The following is a 20,776-nucleotide window of genomic DNA, read 5'->3' as shown; positions in this document are numbered from 1 at the left end:
GCCAGTGCCGAGTTGGCTGTTCTGCTCATGCAGAGCAGCACAGCTCTGTGCAAAGAGGCTTAGTGGGTTCCCCAAAGCACAGTATTAATGCAGGGCTGTACCAGAGCTAGCAAGCCCTGTCTCTCTGAGTTCAGCTGGTTTGGCTGGGCCAACAGTTGAGCTGCGGCACTGCAGTGGTACAGCTCACTGCTTGCTTGCAGTTGCAGAGCTAACCCAGAGATAAGGCAGAGGAGGTGGAGATACCTCCAGAGTTAGGTTTGCCCTTGGCCATTTTTACCCGAAAAGAGGCAATAATTCCTGTCGTGCAAAATTCAGTTAAGGAATATTTATTTTACTTGTGGTAATTCCACATGACCTGAAAAGTTTAGTCTTCAATATTCTGTTACTTCAACATTTTCTAATGGGTATTCTTTTTGCTTCACATTCCTGTTTCACAATTAAATAACTCAGTGTGAAATTTTTTATGGTAGATGTGTCAGTGATATTTTTGTTTATGGAAATGTTCATCTCAGAGAAACAGATAAGACAAAATCCCCCCAAACTCTACCACAAAGACCTGTATTTCTCTCTCTGTACTATTTTGACTGTAGAACATTTTGTACGTTATATGTTCATGAGGATTGAATTGCATACTTCTGTACTTGTAAAGTTGCTTTTGCATTATCAGGGTTGGAAAGGAATTAGTTTCTTAGTATACATTGTCTGGTTGTGGATTCTGTTCTCGATCACTTTTATCTATAAATGACAACAGCTTTTTAAAAAATGTAAATGTTTACTTGCAGTTTTGCAAATAAGGTTTATATGACTTGTTGCTTTGGTTTTGCTTGAGTTAAGCTCATCAGCTCGGCTTGTGTCACTGTGCAAACCTTTAGTTTGAGATTGCTAAACCTAGCTAATCAATAGTACGGCACTATAAGAGCAAGAACAGATAAAGAGGGAAAAACTGAAGGAATAAATTCCAGTAGTCAAATACTGGGCTAGCGCAGAAGTTTGCATATGTGGCCCCTGTATATATAAATGTCATAAAGATACCGAGCGTAGTACATGCATTGAGTGTACAGATGTGCGGTTGTTCATATTGAGGTAACAGCTGTATTTGTTATGGTTGCCTAATGACTTAGGAAAAAAATACTATGAAAAAAGCTTCCAAAGCTTCCTTGATGAACTCAAACATACTTCGTGCATCATAAGAAATGGTGTTTAATGTGTAGTTCCTTTGACCTATAGTGCTAGATGGTGCTGCATATTTGTGAATGACTTTTGTCTCGTGTGTGAATGTGAATACACACACATATGTGTATATAGGTATGTATATCTGTGTGTATACACAAATGTATATACAGGTTGTATGCGTGCACATACATATACACGTACACATACAGGCAAAATAAATGAAAATGTGCACAAAGACGTTTGCATGCAATAGAATGCATAGCTGCTAAATAAAGTCAAATTTTACTGATTTTCATAATAAGGAGCTTTGGTCAATGTCTTTTAAAGTCAATGGTCATCCCTTGACTGTGTGTGTATGTATATGCAGAAAAGATGAATTATAAGTGAATGGTGAAAAATGAGCATGCAGTGAAGGGACAGATGTTGAATTTAAACTGAAAATGAGCACTTAAAATGAGAGTGAAGTTCATTAATTGTAAGTTTGCCATGTTGTGATGAAGGGCAGGTTGGTGGATTTGTCTTCATAGCTCAGCTGATGTACATGAGAGTTTTTCCATTATCTACAGCTGCATCAGGTTATACCTACTGATAACTTTGATGTTTATTTTTTAACACAGAATGAAAAACAAATTCTTTCTCTCCCTGTAGTGCTAAAGTGCGCTCTTTGATGATGCTTTGATGAATTCTGAAATTCTTGCTTAATGTTAATTGTCAGCCTTCAAGCTTGTCTGTGTGGTTGCACTTCTCTTTGACTGATGATTACTTCTCTCAGCCAAGCTAAATAGTAGCTAAGAGAATAGCTTTTTGTATATGTTATCGCAGGTGGGAGATAGTACGGCTAAAGCTTTTGATTTGCTTTCCAAGCATAATTGGTACCTTACAGAGATGTGGCATATTTCATGTTGTTTTCCTGTATAAATTTGAACACACACATTGTTATTATGGCTTTTCAAAAATGTGAAACAGCTTGTCCTTTAGTCGATCTTGGTCTAAACACAATATCGTCATAAGGAGGGGGTGGGATGTGTCAGAAAAGAGAAGGGGCTCTGCCTGCATACTCCCTGAGCTGCCTAGTGGCATGGGATTAGCAAGCTGAGGGAGGTAAAACGTGTGTTGTTCATGGACCTGGGGAGGTCTGCTTGTCTGACTGTGTGGCGAGAGGAATGAAGTGACGACCGTGCGCTGTACGGAGAAAGCAAACTGGGAAAAACAGACGAGGGCTTTTTTCCCCTGCTTTGTGCTTTTAATTACTAGAATCCTAATATTTTTGTAACAATGGTTGGTTAAATGATTTCAGATAGCATTGACTTTTTGTTTTGCATGTGTGTGCTCCTTTTAAGGACTGCTGCTCTTCGGAAAACAAAGATATTTGAAAGACTAGAGATGTCCAAGAAAATGGCCTTTTAGAAAAGAGGACCTGTGTTGTTTTTCCTAGTAGTAAAAGAGATGGGTCTGTTTATTAAGCCATGCATACCATATGATGCTTCATATTTTCCCATTTGATTTCCTGCAGGGTGATTTCACTTGGAACAGCATGTCAGGGCGCAGCGTTCGGCTGAAGTCAGTTCCCGTCCAGAGCCTCTCGGAGCTGGAGCGTGCTCGGCTGCAGGAAGTGGCTTTTTATCAGTTGCAGCAGGACTGTGACCTGGGCTGTCAGATCACTATCCCCAAAGGTAAGGGCTTTGTAAACCTGCTCTGTTTAGATTGTTAAGCCCCTGACTTGGTATCACAGCAGTAAAAGGGAGAAAACACTGCATTGTTTATTCCACAGACATTGTCTTCTGTTTCATTTTTGCTTAAACACAGTAACAGCATAAGAATGACTAGTAAAGCTGTTTGTCTGGTGTGTAGAATTCAGGCCACCTGGGATGGGATCATCTGATAAAGGACAGATGTCTACAGGGTAGATAATCTCAGTCAGACTTATTCACGCTAGGATGTGTTGATGCTCAGTTGAAAGAAAAAGGCTTTTCTCACACTTCCTGACATCCGAAAGTACACATCTGTGTAGGTCAGATAGATCATGCCATAGAAGTGGCATTTTCACTCTGTGTTGTATTGGCTCTGGAGGAAGCCAAGTATCACTCGCTCAGGCAGACAGTGAAGACATCTGCATCAACTAAGATAAATCCTACCCAAGTTTTCCTAGAGACAGCGGTGCTTATTTCGTAGAAAACAAGTTAATTTTAGCATAAAACATTGAACTCCTAAGGAATAGGAGATTACTTGAAAAGGAGAAGCTCAGCTACCAGAATCCTGATGCAGGATACATGCACGTAGTAGACCCATACTTAGGTGACCGTGGAACAGTAAACCTAAACCTCACTAAAACTAATGCAAAAGTTTCCATTGTTTCCTGTAGGAGATAAGCCTACCAAAGACAGCTGTTGTGCAATCATCTGCAAATCTGGCTTTCCTGTTGTTTTTTTCCAGTTGTTATATACTTATTTAAGGAATAACAAGGAACCACTGAATTCTCAGCTTGGGCTATGAGCAGGGGTACTGTGTGGTAGCGCATAGACAGTGATGCTGCAGGACCAGTTTTTTTGATGAATCAAAGTTAAGCAGAAAAAAGTCCAGTCTATGAAAATAATGGTGTGGAAAAGAACAAAAGTGAAAGAACAAATGTGAAAGACATCAGCTTGCATATTTGTGAACTTTTTAGGACTTACAGAAAACTCCTGCCAAAACCAGCAAAGTCCAATTTACCAATCACAGCAAGGCATCAGTTGGGTACGATCAACTTCTTCAAGCCCCACCACAACTCCCCTGGTCTCACAAAAAATGTTCCATCAATTTATAGGAGGAACTGGATCACTAAAGACACTGCAATATTTTCTGGTTGTCTGAACTGCCACTCTCAGTTCCAATGGGAGATGAATATGCACATGTGGAGGTAATACCATCCAAGACAATAGAGTATACACATTCGTAGAATCATAGAATAGTTTAGGTTGGAAGGGACCTTTAAAGGTCATCTAGTCCAACCCCATTCAATGAGCAGGGACATCTTCAATTCGATAAGGTTGCTCAGAGCCACGTCCAACCTGAGCTTGAATGTTTCCAGGGTTGGGGCATCTACCACCTCTCTGGGCAACCCATTCCAGTGTTTCAGCACCCTCATAGTAAAAAATTTCTTCCTTGTATCTAGTTTAAATCTACCCTCCCTTAGTTTAAGTCCATTACTCCTTGTCCTATTGCAGCAAGTCCTGCTGAAAATCAAATACTTTCCTCATCTTTCCTACAGACCCCCTTCAGGTACTGGAAGGCTGCAGTAAGGTCTCCCCACAGCCTTTGCTCCTCCAGGCTTAACAGCCCCAACTCTCTCAGCCTTTCCTCACAGGAGAGGTGCTCCAGCCCTCGGATAATCTTTGTGGCCCTCCTCTGGACCCGCTCCAATCCTGCGCTGTGGGCTCCAGAGCTGGATGCAGGATTCCAGGTGGGGTCTCACCAGGGCGGAGCAGAGGGGCAGAATCACCTCCCTGGACCTGCTGGCCACACTTCTCTTGATGCAGCCCAGGATACAGCTGGCCTTCTGGGCTGGGAACGCACATTGCCAGGTCAGGTCCTGCTTTGCCACCATCAGTACCCCCAAGTCCTTCTGGGCAGGGCTGCTCAATCCCTTCATCCCTCAGCCTGTATTGATAGCAGGAGTTGCCCCGACCCAGGTGCAGGACCTTGCACTTGGCCTTGTTGAACCTCATGAGGTTCACATGGGCCTGCTTCTCCAGCTTGTCCAGGTCCCTCTGGATGGCATCCTGTCCCTCAGGCGTGTCAGCTGCACCACTCAGCGTGGTGTTTTCAGCAAACTGGCTGAGGGTGCACTCAATCCCACTGTCTGTGTCACTGATGAAGATATTAAACAATACTGGTCCCAGTGCAGACCCCTCTCATCACTGATCTCCATCTGAATGTTGAGCCATATTCAGAAAGTTTGAGCTTTGGAGAGTGAATACTATTTTTATGTTCTCCTTGCCATTTCCTGCTGGGACTGCCATGAAAGGCCAGCTGTCTGGGAAAGCCAGAGTCTCGTTCCAGTCCACCCACCCTAGCTCTGCAAGATCCTTTGGAGTCACAGACAGCTTGGCACAATACTGCCAGGGCCTGCAGACTAGGAACTGTTGAACCTTTCATGTTCAGATCTCACACAAGAACAGTTTTTATTTTCACAGCACATATATATGTGGGTAAATATATAATGTGTGATTAATTTTAGATATATCGAGTCTGAAAAGTGTGATTTTAAACATAAAAATTAAATAAGAATAATGATGAAGCAATTTCAAATAAAAGGTACTTCACAAAGTCAACAAGCCAGGCTCATGTTTCATGTCTACTGCTGGCCCCATCATTTCATGTATTTTGTGTTTTGGTTTGGATGAGAAATAAAATAGCTATTCTGTTCTGCTATTAAGGTTAGATGTACGAATGAGATTATTGATGAGGCAAATTATTTCACATCTACATACTTGCTCTGAATGACCAGATCATGAATTTTTCTGTGTTCGAAGGTATGCAGGGTGAGTGAATAGCCCATGCAATTGAGTTTTAAAATATTGTAGTACCATCTGTTGAAGGAAGTGAAAGTAATAGCTAGAATTAAGATACATCTAGTATTTAACTGTCCATCCTGTCTCTAAGTCTGGGACCAATTTTGGTGTATCGCAGTAGGTATAAATAATAACTGTTCTGTCGCTCTGTCATGCTGCATATGTGCTGGCGCTTTGGTAGGAGGAGGAGAATCTGCTGTGTTCTTAAGTAACTGCAGGTTGATGTAGGGCCTTTGCAGAGACACTCTGAAGTTCAGCTCGTGTTCTCATCACTCTTGAGTGATAGGGAATGAAAACGTATGGCAAGAGGGTACAGGTAGCCATCCAGATGATTTGCTAACATCACCAAACTGTAAAAGGAGAATTTTAAGTTTTAGTAGTGTGAAACTGGCTCTGGCACTTCGGACTTCAGGAATACAAATAGAATAAAACTCCATCACAGCCATTTGCGTGTCAAGTTGAAAACAGACTGAAGACAGTTAAACATTTTCTGTTTTAAAAAAAAAAAAAAAAAGTGACACGTAGAACTAGTACTGTCTGTTTGAGAGAGCTGGAGGAGTTCTCTAGGTCTGAAAAGATCTAGGCATAGGAAGACGTGCTCTACAGCTCTCTTCTACTTCAGGGAATGCTGCATGATATGCAGGAGCAGAAGTTAGTGGGACAATCTATGTATTAGAAAATACAGAAAGCTGTTTTAAAAGTTGGAATTCTTTGTGGTTCTTTGACTGTTCTTCAAAATTTGTGAGTGGATGACATTAGAACATGCTCATGCCTGCTGGGCATTTGCTTCCTGGAGGCATGTGAGTAATTGCATTTACTGGCATAGGTATAGTGGAAAGTAAAAATTCATTGTTCTTGGGTAATGAGTGTTTGTGCCAAACGTACTTGCCTGGAAGTTCAGTCAGAGTACAGAAGCATCTGCCTTATCGTTACGCATGCCATTATTGGTTGATTCTTCATAACATTTCAGTCCTACGATGCTCAGAAGCCTCTTTTGTCATAGCCAGTGCAGTTGTTAGCTCTTTTAGGGCACATCTGGCTATTCCCACACTTGTAGAGAAATGCGTCGAATGTAATATCGCGTATGTAATCCCTCTCGCTGCATTGCAGCCATTACCGTTAATGAAAAGCATTGCCGACATCTCTTAGTTAAATATTCTGTGGTCACAGAGAGGCAACCACCTCCAACAGGAATTTATTTAAACAGCATGACATTTAAAATGTGCTATGATTGCACTGCAGTAGGCAATTAGAATGAGTTAAAATTAATCAAGAGTTATTGTTTCTGAGAAACTTTTGAGGAAGAGTTAGTGTTTATGAGAAGCTCAGCATGACGCAGCAGTGTGTGCTTGCAGCCCAGAAGGCCAACTGTACTGAGGGATGATGGCTTCAAGCTGAAAGAGGGCAGGTTTACATTAGGTATAAGGAAGAAATTCTTTGCTGTGAGGGCGGTGAGGCCCTCGAACACGTTGCCCAGAGAAGCTGTGAATACCCCTTCCCTGGCAGTGTTCAGGGCCAGGTTGGATGGGGCTTTGAGCAATCTGATCTGATGGAAGGTGTCCCTGCCCATGGCAGGGGCGTTGGACCTAGGTGATCTTTAATGTCCATTCCAACCCAGTCCATTCTGTGCTTCTAGGTGTGACAGAGATGCTTCAGGTTTGTTTCTTGTTCTCGTGTTTTTCTGCCTCGTATCTGTCTTTCAGCTTCTGTAACCAACATCTTTTTCAGCTCTCATGCTTCTCCCCCATCCATCACCTGAAACTAGACCAAGAATGGTTTGTCCCCGCTCTGGATTTAGGTGTTAAGTTGCAAGAGGCTATCATTGCCAAGCAGAGCGTTACACAGTTTCTCTACTGATGCAATTACTCTGTGTGAGGTTTTTCATTTGCTGTCTGACGTTCTGAATGGCACAACAGTCCAGTTCTGGTGACACCTCTTTACAGTTGCTGGTTAGAATATACTGTGTTTTTCTCATTTCGGGCAAGTAAGTCTTCTGTTTATAGTAGGAGAAGAAAAAGCTGTGATGAAATTCACTTTAGGTGTGCTTCCATTTTGGTGACTTTCCAATTATGTGTCCCGTTGTACACAAGTAGTGAGAAAAATGAACCATTTACAGCATGTCCACAAAAAAGTGGTCGCTGAAGTCAGATAGCTTTTTCAAAGTCAGACTGGGATCAGAGCAGGAGAGGAGCTCGTTTTCTTCTGTTCTTAGGCTCCAGGTATCTCTTGAGCAGAGGAGGTATTGAATGAGGTTTGATCGGATGTTTCCGAAATTCCTCACGATTGTAGCTCTCCTCCCTTTCATAGTCCTGTCCCACTTCACTGAAACTGTGTTTGAGAGCGCTGGTAGGCACTGCAGGGCCTGATCAGTTAGAGCAAATGAGGAATTAGGGCTCCAACCCCAGTTCAACACAAAACCCAACCCAGAGCATCTGGTTGGGTTTTAAGATACAATGTGAACCTGTTGGTGGGGACTTGAGTAGGATTTGGGAGTCGGGGGTCATAGTTGCAGATTTCACCTCTCTTTATTCAAGGAGAGACCTGTGACTGCTCGTGTTCTTGCCAGCCCCTGAAGGATGTGCTACTGTCTGCCTGGCTTTGCAGCAGGGCTGGAGGAGTTGTGGAGGGAAAGGATAAATAAAGGGGATGGGGGGGAGCTCAATACTAATTTTGAATATTGCGTAGGTAGATGTGCATTTACCAGTGGGACATGCAAACATAACTGGCTGAGCTGCTTTTTTTGGTCACTTGTTAAGTAGATAAACAAGGGGGAGACACCTGGATAATTAAGAAGTAGTGAAGCCTGTATAAATACTACTATGGAAAAAGAGAAGATGAGAGGATGACTGGAAGATAAATACTATCTGCAGACTGTTGAATCTGCATGGCCTATATTCTGAGGCATCTATAGGCACTGACTTCTTGTTGTTGTGAAAATTGGGGAAATATCTATTGAGAAGTGAGAAGAATATGTAGGTACTCACAGTGTTCAGAGAAGTAGACATGCTGTAGCTGAATTGTTCTAGAAAGCTTGACCATCCCATGAAAAGTCCCCAAAAGTATTACTTGAAATTGGCTTAGAAGTGGTTTAGCACGTGATTAAGCTCGTGAGACTGTAAGCTGACCAACGACTTGTAAACAGTGGCTCATGCTAAATGACGGTGCATCTCAGTGAAAATAAGGGCCAGACTGGATACTCAGCAGATGCTTAGAAGCTTGAAATTCTGTCTGTTAGCTTCTTTTTTCTTTGATCTAACAAATTGTACAGATTGAACTATTGGGCCTGGATTTCTCGTATACTGATTTCTCATTTCTTCTTCGAAAACTCACGTGTTGGAAGGGAAGGACAACACAGGGATATGGGTGCAGGGAGAAGAGGGTAGGATCTATCAATCTTTCAGGCCAGGTTCCCTACAGTGCTGTGTCCTGGGGCTGCTGGGTGCCCCAGAGCCAGCCCCTCCTCACCTCTGTGAAAGAGGCCTCTCTACTGTCATTAAAATGGTGTTATGACTGCTGTCTGCCGAGTCCAGCTGTCTTTGTTGTTCCTGTAGGCTGGCTGAATTATTGTCTTACCATCTGAGTTTTGACCTCTCCTGATGTTGATGTTCTTGATAGCTACCACATGCCTGAGGAATGTTTGTTGATCTCGGTAGTGCAGCAGCATAGGAGCGATATATGTCTTCTCATGCATTTGTTTATCTGTACAATGACAGGCAGAAATTTGGCTAATATCGGTAGTAACTCAGATAGAAACGGCATCTTTGCTTCTGGTCTTCTTGACAACAAGTTTTTGATGTCTGATCTACGTCTTTGTATAGAAATGGCCACATTCAAATCCCCATATATCAACGATGTTTCGGATTTATGGATTTTCTTATTTGTTGTCGCTTTGTCCCTTGTGACAGCACGAGCAGGATGTGTTTTCTTCATAGTGTCAACAAAGAATAATGGATAACGGTTGATGTTTTGAGATGAATAGATCTCTTGCAGTTCCAGAAGTTGCTCAGTTGTATTTTTAACTGGTAATACTGTCCTGTGCTGTAGCCACTTAGGCAACGTTATAGTACAGTAAGCATCTGGGTATATTTAGGTAAGTTGCATTATTACTGCAATAGCAAGCTAGCTGCTTGCATTGTCCTGGGATGCAAAAGCAGCATGTCATGTATGTGTCTGTGCAGCAAGATAGAAAACTCATGCACTGTTATCACACCAAGTGTCATCTCCAGAACTCTGGGGAAAGGTTGTGGCTAGCAGGACTTAGAGTTATGAGCATGTAGAAGTCTTGTGGGCTAGGAATTTCCTCCCGGGAGTTTCCATCCTCCTTCCTCTTGCATCTTCCGTAGCTAAATACAGGTGGACTTCTTGATAAAGGAGAAGAGCTGGTGCCTGAAGTTGGGTCTGGGAAAGCAATTTAGTAAGTGCTGTTGACTCCTCAAAAGTGCATATGATGTTCTTCCATTGAATTTCTTCGAAAAGTTGTAGACAGACCTGGGGGGATTTGTGGACAAGTGCCAGAAAATATCTGTAGTGCTACTCATGTCTATTGAATACTGCTTTTACTTTTGTAGAGCAGAGGTGTCACCAGTAGTGCTTGCTACCACAGCACTGCCGCAGATTGGTGTTAGAAGAAAACGTTCCCCTTATGCTTGTCCGATCCTGGCTGCTAGGGCTGGGACACGGCATCGGTAGGAACCGCTTGGGAAGAGGGGGTAAAGACGTTGGTCCAATGGGGAGGAAAGGGATCTTAATAGGTGATGGGGAAGAAGTAGACAGAAGATTTTCTTCTTTTACACAAAATTGCAGTAGCCTATTCACAGGCTTCATATTTGTATTATAAAAGCATGCTCCATGTTGCCACTTGTGATTATTTGTTTTGCTCTTTGTGGGTAGATGATCAGTCGTTACTGATTCATGTGCGGCCTCCCACTTTTGGAGCACAGGCTGCCTGCCTCGCAGTCTGAGCTTCTGCAGGAAGAAGAAAGCAGTAGGCAGATAATTATTCTGGTAGGTACCAGTTTTTCTCATGCAGAGATTGTGTGATAGTTCAAGCATAGCAACTGAGAACACACAGACCAAGCTGCTCCCATTTTCTCTCCCTGCCTCGTTAATGGTCAGGCCACAGTGGTGCTTCTGAGAGTTACCAGGCTAAATTAGCAAGGTGTTGTAAAGGGGTGTGCGCTGCCATTGCCCACATGGTACAACTCAGACTCAAAACTGACTTCAGACGGCAGAGAGGGAGAACAGGCACAGAGAGTGCAGATCTGCTCATGTGTTAGCTTTGTTTTGATTGGGTTTTGACAAGCTTGGGGCAGCCTATGATTGTTCATTAAGACATCAAATAAAAGTTGTGAAGCCTTCTCATATGTATCAGCCTGGAGACTATTGTTTTACAGCTTGCAGCTGAATATTGCAGCTGCATGTTTGAAACTACCTGCTGGAAAGAAGTACTTTTAATGGGCTGATAATAAAAAAATAGAGAGAGAGGTATCTTTATTCTTCTGCTGAAGGGTGGTCATTGCAGTAGTTACAACTAGGAAGACTACTTACGTTTTTATTGCATTCACACATTATAGTTCCAGCTATGAATCAAGGTTCTGTTTTGATGTAGACAGCTGTGCAGTGGTTTTGGCCACCAGACCTTGGTCTCTGCACAAGTCAAGGGCAAGTGGAACAGTGAGCGAGACCCAGGACTAGTGTGGATGGGTTAACCAGTTAACCACTGAGAGGCTTTTCAGTACAGCAGAAGTGGTGACCAGTGGGATGAAGCCCAGCTGATACGATCATTGCCCCTTAGTTCCAGAAAGGTTCAACAAATCAAAAGACCTTCTTTTAGGAGAGGGCAGCCCCTTGCCCCACTGATGTGTGGACTGAAGTGTCCCCTGAATCCCATAATAAGAATAGGGGCTCAGAGAGTGAATCATTTTATAGCTATGTTTAATCCTCGTTTAGCAGATCTATCAGCTTAAGGTAGCATCAGCAGAGCTATCAGCTTAAGCTTGCAGAATTCACGAGGACTCTTGGTGTCTTAATGTTCATCCTTAAGTGGACAATGCATTCAAAGTGACTCTTGAAGATGGGGAAGGTGAAGATATTCAAAGGACCCAGAAGGATCAGAAATGGGAAAGGGTTCTTGCGATGAAGAAGGTTGTAGGACTAGTCAGTTATGAGACACTGAGGTAGAGGATAGCTACTTAGTTCTCTTTTATTCTCAAAAAAGGGGAAAGAAATGAAAAATTATGCTGATTTCTCCTATTAAAGTTTGGAAATATTAATGTGAATTGAGCAGAATTTGGCTCAGCAAGGGTTTTCACAGACCTTTACAGAATCTCATTATTTTCTTCATTAAACATTTTTGTTTCTAACCTCCTGAATTATTTCAGGCCAGAATTTCAGCTGTGAGAAAGTTGACAAGGGAGCTTTTGTTTGTGTGTGCACTAGGACAGGCTTCAGAGGCCTGGGCTCACTCGGTTTAGAAGTTCTGCTAGGCAAGAACCTTAGAATTAATTTTTTATTTTTTATTTTTCATATGTTATTCTTTTGTTGTAATTAATAAAGGAATCCCAGTATTTACCCATGCTTCAGTAGAATATTACAGCAATGCTATCAAACTTCATTGTTTTTGTGGGAAGGCTATTAGCATGAGAGTTCAGTCCCATATTTTCAAGTTGACTTGGTGCAATATCTTTGTTCCAGTATCAATTTCAGAATATGGGATTGGTGTATCTAAGGTTGAATATTGAGATTTGGGACTCTTAACAGATCAGATGCGACAGACTGCAGTACATGCAGTAGATTGGACTAAGGCCAGAATGTCCATCTCTGATTTATTATCTTGCTTTTGTTGGCTTGCATCACAACCTTTTAACATTATGTTGATGTAGTGTTTTGGTTTTAACATGCACCACATAGCAAAGTATATATATGCTTCAGTACAAGTGTTGCATACATTTACTTTCTGCCTTTGGGATTATTGTAGTGTTTCTCAAATATTTTGGAGTGAAAATCCAAAGGTGAGCCACAGAATTTGTCTTCACTTTCCAGAACTGACAACAAACATGTTACCCAGCTGTTTTAGCAAGTGTACCAAATGTAATAAAAGAGATGAACTGCCGTTCTGAAGAATACTGCTTACTGTGGTGATGCCATCTGTGACAAGAATGTATATCCACACAATTTCTTATCATCAACAGCAACTAGGTCATACAGAGTAGTTTCAATAATTACAGCGAGTGTTCCGCTTTGAGGAAGCTGACTTTTTTAGACTTCCTGGGACACCTGGGGAGAGAGAAGGTAACCCTTACTTTTACTGCCAAATTTAGTTGTCAGTTCGTTTGATTGGTTGTAATGCATATGATCTAATGTCGGGTTTAGAAACCTAGATGCAGTCCCAGTCATTTAAGAGAAGATACTGCTTATGCTGCTTGATCACATGCTGTTGTACATTTTGGCATGCGAGTTTTGCAGCCAGCTCCACCAGGTGTGTGACGCTGAGCATCCGCTCACATGAAGTGAGCGTTGGTCTCTTATACGACTTCCTTTAGTAAGGTGAATTTGAAGGAGCAGGGCTGGGTAAGTGTGTGATTACAGGCTGAGTGTTGAGGCAACCCCATCTCTGAAATGGAACATAGTATATGTAGCTGGGCCTTCTGAATTTTAGTTGTTTATTGGTGCACTTTGCCCTCAATATGTTCCAGTTAAGCTCTGAATAAAAATGGGAATTCAGAGTTATGCATACTCTTGTTTATTCTGGCAGGGAGTAGTTTGTTGGACCTGTTTTTTGCTTACATTACTCATCATTGTATTTCATTATCCGTTTTCCTTAACACTGAGAGTGACTATGATTTTTATCTGGACTTGCATTTTTGTGAGGGCTCCAAGCTGCTCATTGTTTTTAATCACTGACCATGTTATAGACTTTGTAGGCTGTTGTAACAGTGGAAGGCATCTCAGTAAACTGTAGCCTATACTTTGTGGAGCTCGGGATTAGAGACTGGATGCTTTGGGGTTGGCATCAGTATGCCTTTTAAGTGAAGAGGCTTGTTGCCACCCCTCTTCATGCTAACCTCTGCAAGTTCATCTTATGTAAATACTGTCTCTGACATGATCCTGTGAGTCCATGGATTTTCTTTCAATATGGCAACGTCCATGAAGATTATATTAAAGATGAGCAAGACTCTAAGCTAAATTCTGCTCCTTTAGACTGCATTAGTGAATCTTGCATCTACTGTATCAGGCTTGCTATATCAAACTTGGTCAGAGTTGAAAACTGTATATCCTGCGGATAGGTGGATGCTTCTCCCTCTCAAATTTTCCATGGAAAAATGGAGTTTTCTGAGGATTTTTTTTTTCCTCCTGCAAGAATCAAAACAGTGTCTCTCCGCCTGGGAAAAAGAAAATAAAATTGACTTAATGTTTTAAGCTAGCGTAAGTCCCAGCTGCTGCAGGTTCGAGGTTGTTAGAGCATGCAGTCTTGCACTCTGCTACACAGGAGTTTGTCAAAGTGAAGGTGACAGGAGCTTTTCCAGGCAGGGAGATAAGCAAGCCAGAAAAATATTTATTTTAATATTTTTCTCCCAGTAAGGATATTTGCAGAAATTTCTTGTGAATTTCTTTTCAAATTTGACTTTTTGCCACTATTGAGACAAGAACAAAATGGAAATACGTGAAGCATGCAAGAACACAGTTTTTCTAATGGTAGAACAGGGGAAATGATTTATTATCTTCAAAACTTAAGAAGGTTTTTAGTGATCTGTTCCTTATTTAAATTTTGCTGTGAGGCAGTTTCTTTAATAAAAGACTCTATGTAATGCTCAGCAAATTGATTTCCAAGATTTTCTTATAGATCCAGATCCAGAGACTGCTGCATGCATACTTTTGATGTGAAGTCCCACTGAACTTAGAAATCACTTCTGAGACATAAAAAAATTGGCATCTAATGTAATTTCCTTAATAATACATTTCAAATGGCTATTGACTGTAAGTACATATAAATACATTCAGTATTTTGTCTGTATTAGTGTGCTACATGGAGATCTCGGGTTCTGTTTTAAAATGTTACTCATGACCATTGGCCGTGTTGAAAAGTTCAGACACACCACGAACCAGTGTTAGGAAGCAAAACGCACCTACAGAGCCTCTAAAACACTGTGTTTTGCAAAGATTAGGTGTGTTTGATTCTTCTTATTTGTTTGCTAAGTCTTTGTAAGAACACTAGTCTAACAGAGGTATTCTTGATTGTGTTCTGCCAAATCTGTCTTTAGTGCTTGATGTAGTACCAGCCCTTTGTTTTTGAACGCTGAAGTAGGCTGTCCTGTGCTCTGTGAATAATCCACACAAGTGTGTGGTGATTCTATAATGACTTAGGATTTTGTGCTTTATTACAATTCAAAGCCAGAGAATAAATACCAATAAATATATCACGTGAGAAGCTTTTGAGCCTTTATTAAGAATACTTACATTACAGCCTTCTACTTTTCATGTTCTACTTGCCTTTGGCAGAGCTTTGCTTTAACGTGTATTCTTCTGATATACATCTTTTAAAAATCTCAGTTGAAAATCAGATTTATTTCTGTTATATGTGTTGCTCCTTTCAAAAGTGCATTAGAGAAGTACTTGTGATGATTTGTTCTTGCCTTAGGTAGAAGAGTTAAAGTTTTTTCGAAGGCATGGTTTCAGTGGAGTTACTGCAGTTGGTGCCAGAAGTCTTAAGTTATGTCTCTCAATACTGGTTAGGAAAGATAAGATGACTACAGATAGATTTGTTTTATCAGAGCTGTGATACTATTTATATCTCTCTATTAGGCTTTTGCACTAAAAAGGCTACCTCGAGATTTAGTGGAGACCTAATCTCCTGCTGAAGGTGTTTAAGAATAGATCAGACAAATGTCTGTGACTGTTCCTGGGCAGGAGGTCGACCCAATTGTTCTCTGCAGAGCTCATCAGGCCTTTTATCTGTGTGGCTTACGTTTTCAACACCTGTTCCTTTTTATTAATAAAATAAGTAAGCAAGCTACATGATTGGTGATACAGAGGACAGATAATTATTACAATGAAACTTTATTAGAAAGAAGACCTGCTGGTCATTTCTCAAAGGGGTAGCATCTCAATTACTGGGGCCACCAACCTGTCCAGTGAGAGACCTTCTGCACCGTGATTATATTTGCTTGCACTAAAGGCTCCTCTCTGATTTCATTTCTTCATCAAGGCTCTGAGCAGGAATATTGTGGACTGTTTTAATTAGTCCTGGAGGGAGCAAGTTACGAAGGCCGTTTTATTTTCTTGCACAGCTTCTTCTTTAAGCTGAGAGTCCGAGGAAAGACTTCTATGAAGGGTTCATAACATCAAAGAGATGGTCAGAAGGCAGTGGGGAACTGGATGCCCTGAACCACCTCTGTGGCCACCGGCGGTCCCCTGAGTTCCGTAAAGTTGGGGGAATTTCTTCTGCGTTTGAAGAGCACAACCCATGCTCACACTGAGAGCAACCTGGGGGAAGGCTCGAAGGGAGATGCAAAGAAACTTGATTGCTGCTTCACCTGTCAGTGCAGGCGTGCGAGCCAGCTTATCCATACACAAAAAGTTCAATGCCAGCAAGTTAATGTCTGGTCTGGCCCTAGCCCACCCCGTACTGTGGGGATTAAAGGTAATTCTTCTTTACCAAATCAAGAGTCACTTTGACTAGGAACGGCATCAAACTACTCTGCCCCTCCACATTATAAAATGACTTTTTATTTAGGTAGCTATTGCTGGGAGACAGTCAGTTTTCCCCTGCCCCCAGTGGACTGAAGGCAGTTTCAGAGCTGTTATTTGTGTTTTTCCCATCCTGTTTATTGTTTGTCTGGTGTTTTGATTTTTTTCAGTACAACTGAAATATTTTCTTTTACTGGAGTTGTTTTTATGTAGTAGTGTGGACAGTTTTTGACCTATTTTACTGTCAGTTATGAAAGCATTCCAAGCAGGGGATATTGTTCAGTCTTTGTCAAAGATTTTAAATCTCTGCCCATCATCATAGTTACTGAGTGCCTTCCATGTAGAGAGGAGGGCAGCAGCCAAGTCCCTGATGTACCACAGTCTGTTTCAGTTTGGCACTTACCTAACTTTTGAGTTCAGGGAAACTCCTGTCACGCTACAGATACTGCTACAATGTGAAAAAATACACTGTCTGTATTTTGTTTGGCACCTACTACTGCACATTAATGTTTCGTTAATCTTGTCATCAGTCTCAGTGTAGCAAGTACTGCCCTGTAGTGTAGGAAGAGTGGTTCCCTTGAATTTCCGTATATCTGGAGACATTTTTTACTTCCAATATTGACACAAGGCATGTGCTCCAACAAAAGACCTTCCTGGAGAAAAATGTGTAGCAAGTTACACTTGGAGCCACTCTTTCTGGGTTTGTTCGGTTGTTTGTTGTTTTGATTTTGGTTTAGATTTTATTTTATTAAAGTACTATGATTTGGGACTTCTTATGACACAGGAATTCCTGTGCTGATGTAGGCACTGAATCAAGTAGAGCTTTGCATTAGTTGAGAGTCTGACTCTGTCTGTGCACAGGGAAGTCAGACCTAGTGTCCTGCATCTTTAGCTGTTCTCCTTTCCAGGGGTTCCCCTGCTTTTTGCTGCTCTCCAGTGACAGCTGCAGAAGGGCATACGAGGGCATTTGGCCCTTCCTTTGTAATCCTCTGAAGGCTACCAGGTAGCTTTGCGTGCTCGTTTGAGTGAGTCGTTTCTATCATCCCTTCTATATATGGCAGCAACAGCATCATTTTCCCTCATCCTAGCATAAAAAAAGGTTTAAGCAACTGTTTGTTTTCATGTCAGAACCAATTGATTTCCTAGGTGCAGCTAAAGGTTTAGCAAATACTAATAAGCTCCTAAACAGTTATGGTTTAGTATTCTGATTTTTCATTTCCTCCGTAGAACTCATTGAATATCTTTTTCCTCAAAATTCATGTAATAGAGCCATTTAAAATGTATTGGTAGGTAAAAAAGTGTTTAAATGATGTAAAACTACATGTTTTTTCACTCCTGTAATGCCAAAATAGCTGAGAAGGGTTTTTTCAACTTTTTATACACAATTATCTCTAGTCAAGAGTCCAAATGCAAGAAGATTAAAGAATACATTTAAAAAAAAATAATCGAAAAGGGAACTTTATTCCTTGTTTCAGTGTGATGGTTTGAAAAATTCTGAAATAATTAAAGATTGTGATCGTTTAAGAATATTTCTACATGACATGCACAAACTGGAGGCAGGCGTCCTCTTTGTATTCTCTTAAGGGTTGCGTTTGGTACGGCTGTGCTCACGTTCCTCCGTCAGACCTGCAGCTTCCTGCACGATGGAAGTTTCCTGGGGCAGGACTGGAAAGTGGCACCTTCTCGGCTCTTTTCCGCGCAGGGGTGGGCTGAGCTGACAGCCCCCTCTCTCCGGCTGTGGCTTCTGCAGCCCTGACCTCGCTCCAGAGCCCAAATCCCGCATCCCTGTCTATGGAGATTGGGCTCTCACCCTTAGAGTGCATGGCACCTGCATTTGCCCACCAGTTAGCACAAGTCCCCCACAACAGAGAAGTCGTGGAAAAACATATTTGAAAATACCAAAGCAGTCATTTTCTTCCAACATACGTACTTGGAGACTATTTAAAACCTTACATACATTAGGGAAGGTGTAGGCATATGGAACTGAAATGTCGTGTTTTCTTACGATTCCTCTATCCACAGGAACTGAGTAGTATTTGCTGTCTGAATTAGAGCATTGCCCCAAATAAGCTTGTGTATGTGTGTGTGTGTGAAGAAGAGTTCATACTTACCTGATTACATTTATAGTCTATATCTGTATCGTGCTGTTTTCCAACATGTAATACTTTTTGTTTAGCAAGTTGGGATCTGAGTCTTTCTGACAGAGATAGACCTTGAGAACAGGGTTCAATAGTAATGATGCATTTTCCACTCTAACAGATTTGAATCTAGAATGGAACTACACTTTTTAGATGTCTTTTCCTAAAAGACAAGACAGTCTGCTGATAATATGCTCAGCTGATGTAAACTGGTATATCACCTTTGCCTGCAGAATGGACGTGCAGCATCAAAAATCTATTAATACTTGGCAAGCATATTATGGAGGATTGTTTTTGTTTTGTTCTTTTAAACTTGTGTCAGAATCACAAAAGGTTATTGTAAGGTGTTTGATTAATAAAACTCAGGTCCCTGTAGGGATGCAGCTTTCTTTTGAAGCGGGTGAGGTTTCTAGCAGTTTTGCCTTCGAGGCAGCTTCCACGGCAACTTAGTTAGTTTAGCAGGATTTCCCGATTTCGGAGTCTCCGTTGCTTGCTGGATGGCACAGGCTGGCGCAGCCAGCGCAGGCGGAGTGCGGGAGGCTGGCACTTGGAAAGGCGTTGCTCGCGGTGAGCGAAGTGAACCAGCAAATCCTTAGGAGAGGTCAGACTTGGTGCTCTGCAGTGCCGTTGGTAGGAATTTTCAAGACAGAAGGGATTACGCTTTTAGAAAAGACATTCTATTTTTTTTTTTTCTTTAAATGCAATTAGAGCCTATTACTGATGCCTATTAAGGGAAAATGACCATGAATAGGACAACTGTGAAGAAGTATTTCAGAAATCTCACAATATCAACTTTTTCATCCATTTCTGTTTTGATCAATGAGCTATGGGTATGATATTCATCTCTTGCATAAATCCTCTCTTTATACTGTGTGAAAATAACCCTTAATTGTAGAACACGACAAATTCTCTTTCCTAAATGGTCAAGAAACACAATTCTCTTAAGCAAAGGAAATTGCCGATAAATGGGGAAGGGAATTCTCTTTACTCAGTAACGCTGTCAGCAACAGGTCTCTCTTGTCAAAAACCCGCAGTTACATTAGTTTAAAGTTTCTGTGTGAATTCATGAATTATGTTTCTGATTAACAAAAAAGAGTGTCCTTGCATTCAGTAACATAAAAGGAACATGCATTTCTACAGATAATCCGCAGGACCACGTATAAGGAAAGTAAGTGCTAGGGAATCCTATTTTTGCTACAGGTTCACTTTAGGTTTATTGCCAGTGTACTCTCCTTGATGTGAAGTCTAACACTGTGATAGTCAGTGTCATAAAAATGACTGAGAAAGCTCAGGTGCTCTTTGTACTTTTTACTGCATATTATATTAATTATGAAAAAAAAATTGGAGTAGGGCTACACAGGGTAGTGCCTATTAAGTGACATAATATGCATCTGGTGGTCAAGTTAGTTCCTGAATGTTAACTCCAGGTGTGCCACTGGCTGTATCATGTTGAACAAATTCCCTGTACCTAGTTTGTGATGCTTTTGCGTATGCTGAGCAACATCCATACCTACCACCCAGCCCTGTTGACTTCCATAACTTTAAAATGAGTAAAGCTGTGCTGGAAGTAAATAATAGTAACGAGAGGCAGCCTGCACTCTCTTTCCTTGAGCCATATCTGGTGTTGATAGGTGGTCTTGTGCAAAGCAACAGAGTGATCTGGTGTTAAAAAAAAATACAAAGTTCTCTTTCTTTCCTTTTTTTAACTTTCAGAGCTGAAATTTATATATACTCAGCGTAAAAATGGCTGCTTATTTCCTAGTCTGTAGAACCCTAGTCTCACTTAGAGTGACATTTAGGCCCTGAAATGGGCTGTACAAAATCTGGGATTTGACAGTGTAACTGCTAGTTAAATGGGGTTAGTGATGGCACTGCACATGAATTTCAACCTTAAATCAAAATTTCACAGACTCACAGAATCACAGAATGTTCGGGGTTGGAAGGGACCTCTGTGGGTCGTCTAGTCCAACCCCCCTGCTGAAGCAGGGTCACCTACAGCAGGCTGCAGAGGATCTTGTCCAGGCAGGTCTTGAATATCTCCAGAGAAGGAGACTCCACCACCTCCCTGGGCAGCCTGTGCCAGTGCTCCATCACCCTCAGAGGGAAGAAGTTCTTCCTCATGTTCAGACGGAACGTCCTGTGCTTCAGTTTGTGCCCGTTGTCCCTTGACCTGTCACTGGTCACCACTGAAAAGAGTTTGGCCCCACCCTCCTGACACCCACCCTTGAG

General features: G+C 41.6%; 1 protein-coding gene across 3 annotated transcripts in view; it reads left to right on the top strand.

Annotated features, from left to right (window-relative positions):
- Positions 1-20,776, top strand: part of ARHGAP6 (Rho GTPase activating protein 6) — a 343,056-nt gene that overhangs the window by 274,541 nt on the left and 47,739 nt on the right. For all 3 annotated transcript variants that reach the window (XM_075428390.1, XM_075428397.1, XM_075428408.1), the window contains exon 2: positions 2,687-2,846. In XM_075428390.1, the coding sequence (XP_075284505.1) occupies positions 2,687-2,846 (160 nt within the window). The remainder of the gene's footprint in view (positions 1-2,686; positions 2,847-20,776) is intronic.

The sequence above is a fragment of the Opisthocomus hoazin genome, chromosome 1 (assembly GCF_030867145.1).
Source record: "Opisthocomus hoazin isolate bOpiHoa1 chromosome 1, bOpiHoa1.hap1, whole genome shotgun sequence".
Classification (NCBI taxonomy): Eukaryota; Metazoa; Chordata; class Aves; order Opisthocomiformes; family Opisthocomidae; genus Opisthocomus; species Opisthocomus hoazin.
The sequence above is the reverse complement of the archived record's forward strand: the minus strand, read 5'-3'. Positions and strand labels throughout refer to the sequence as shown.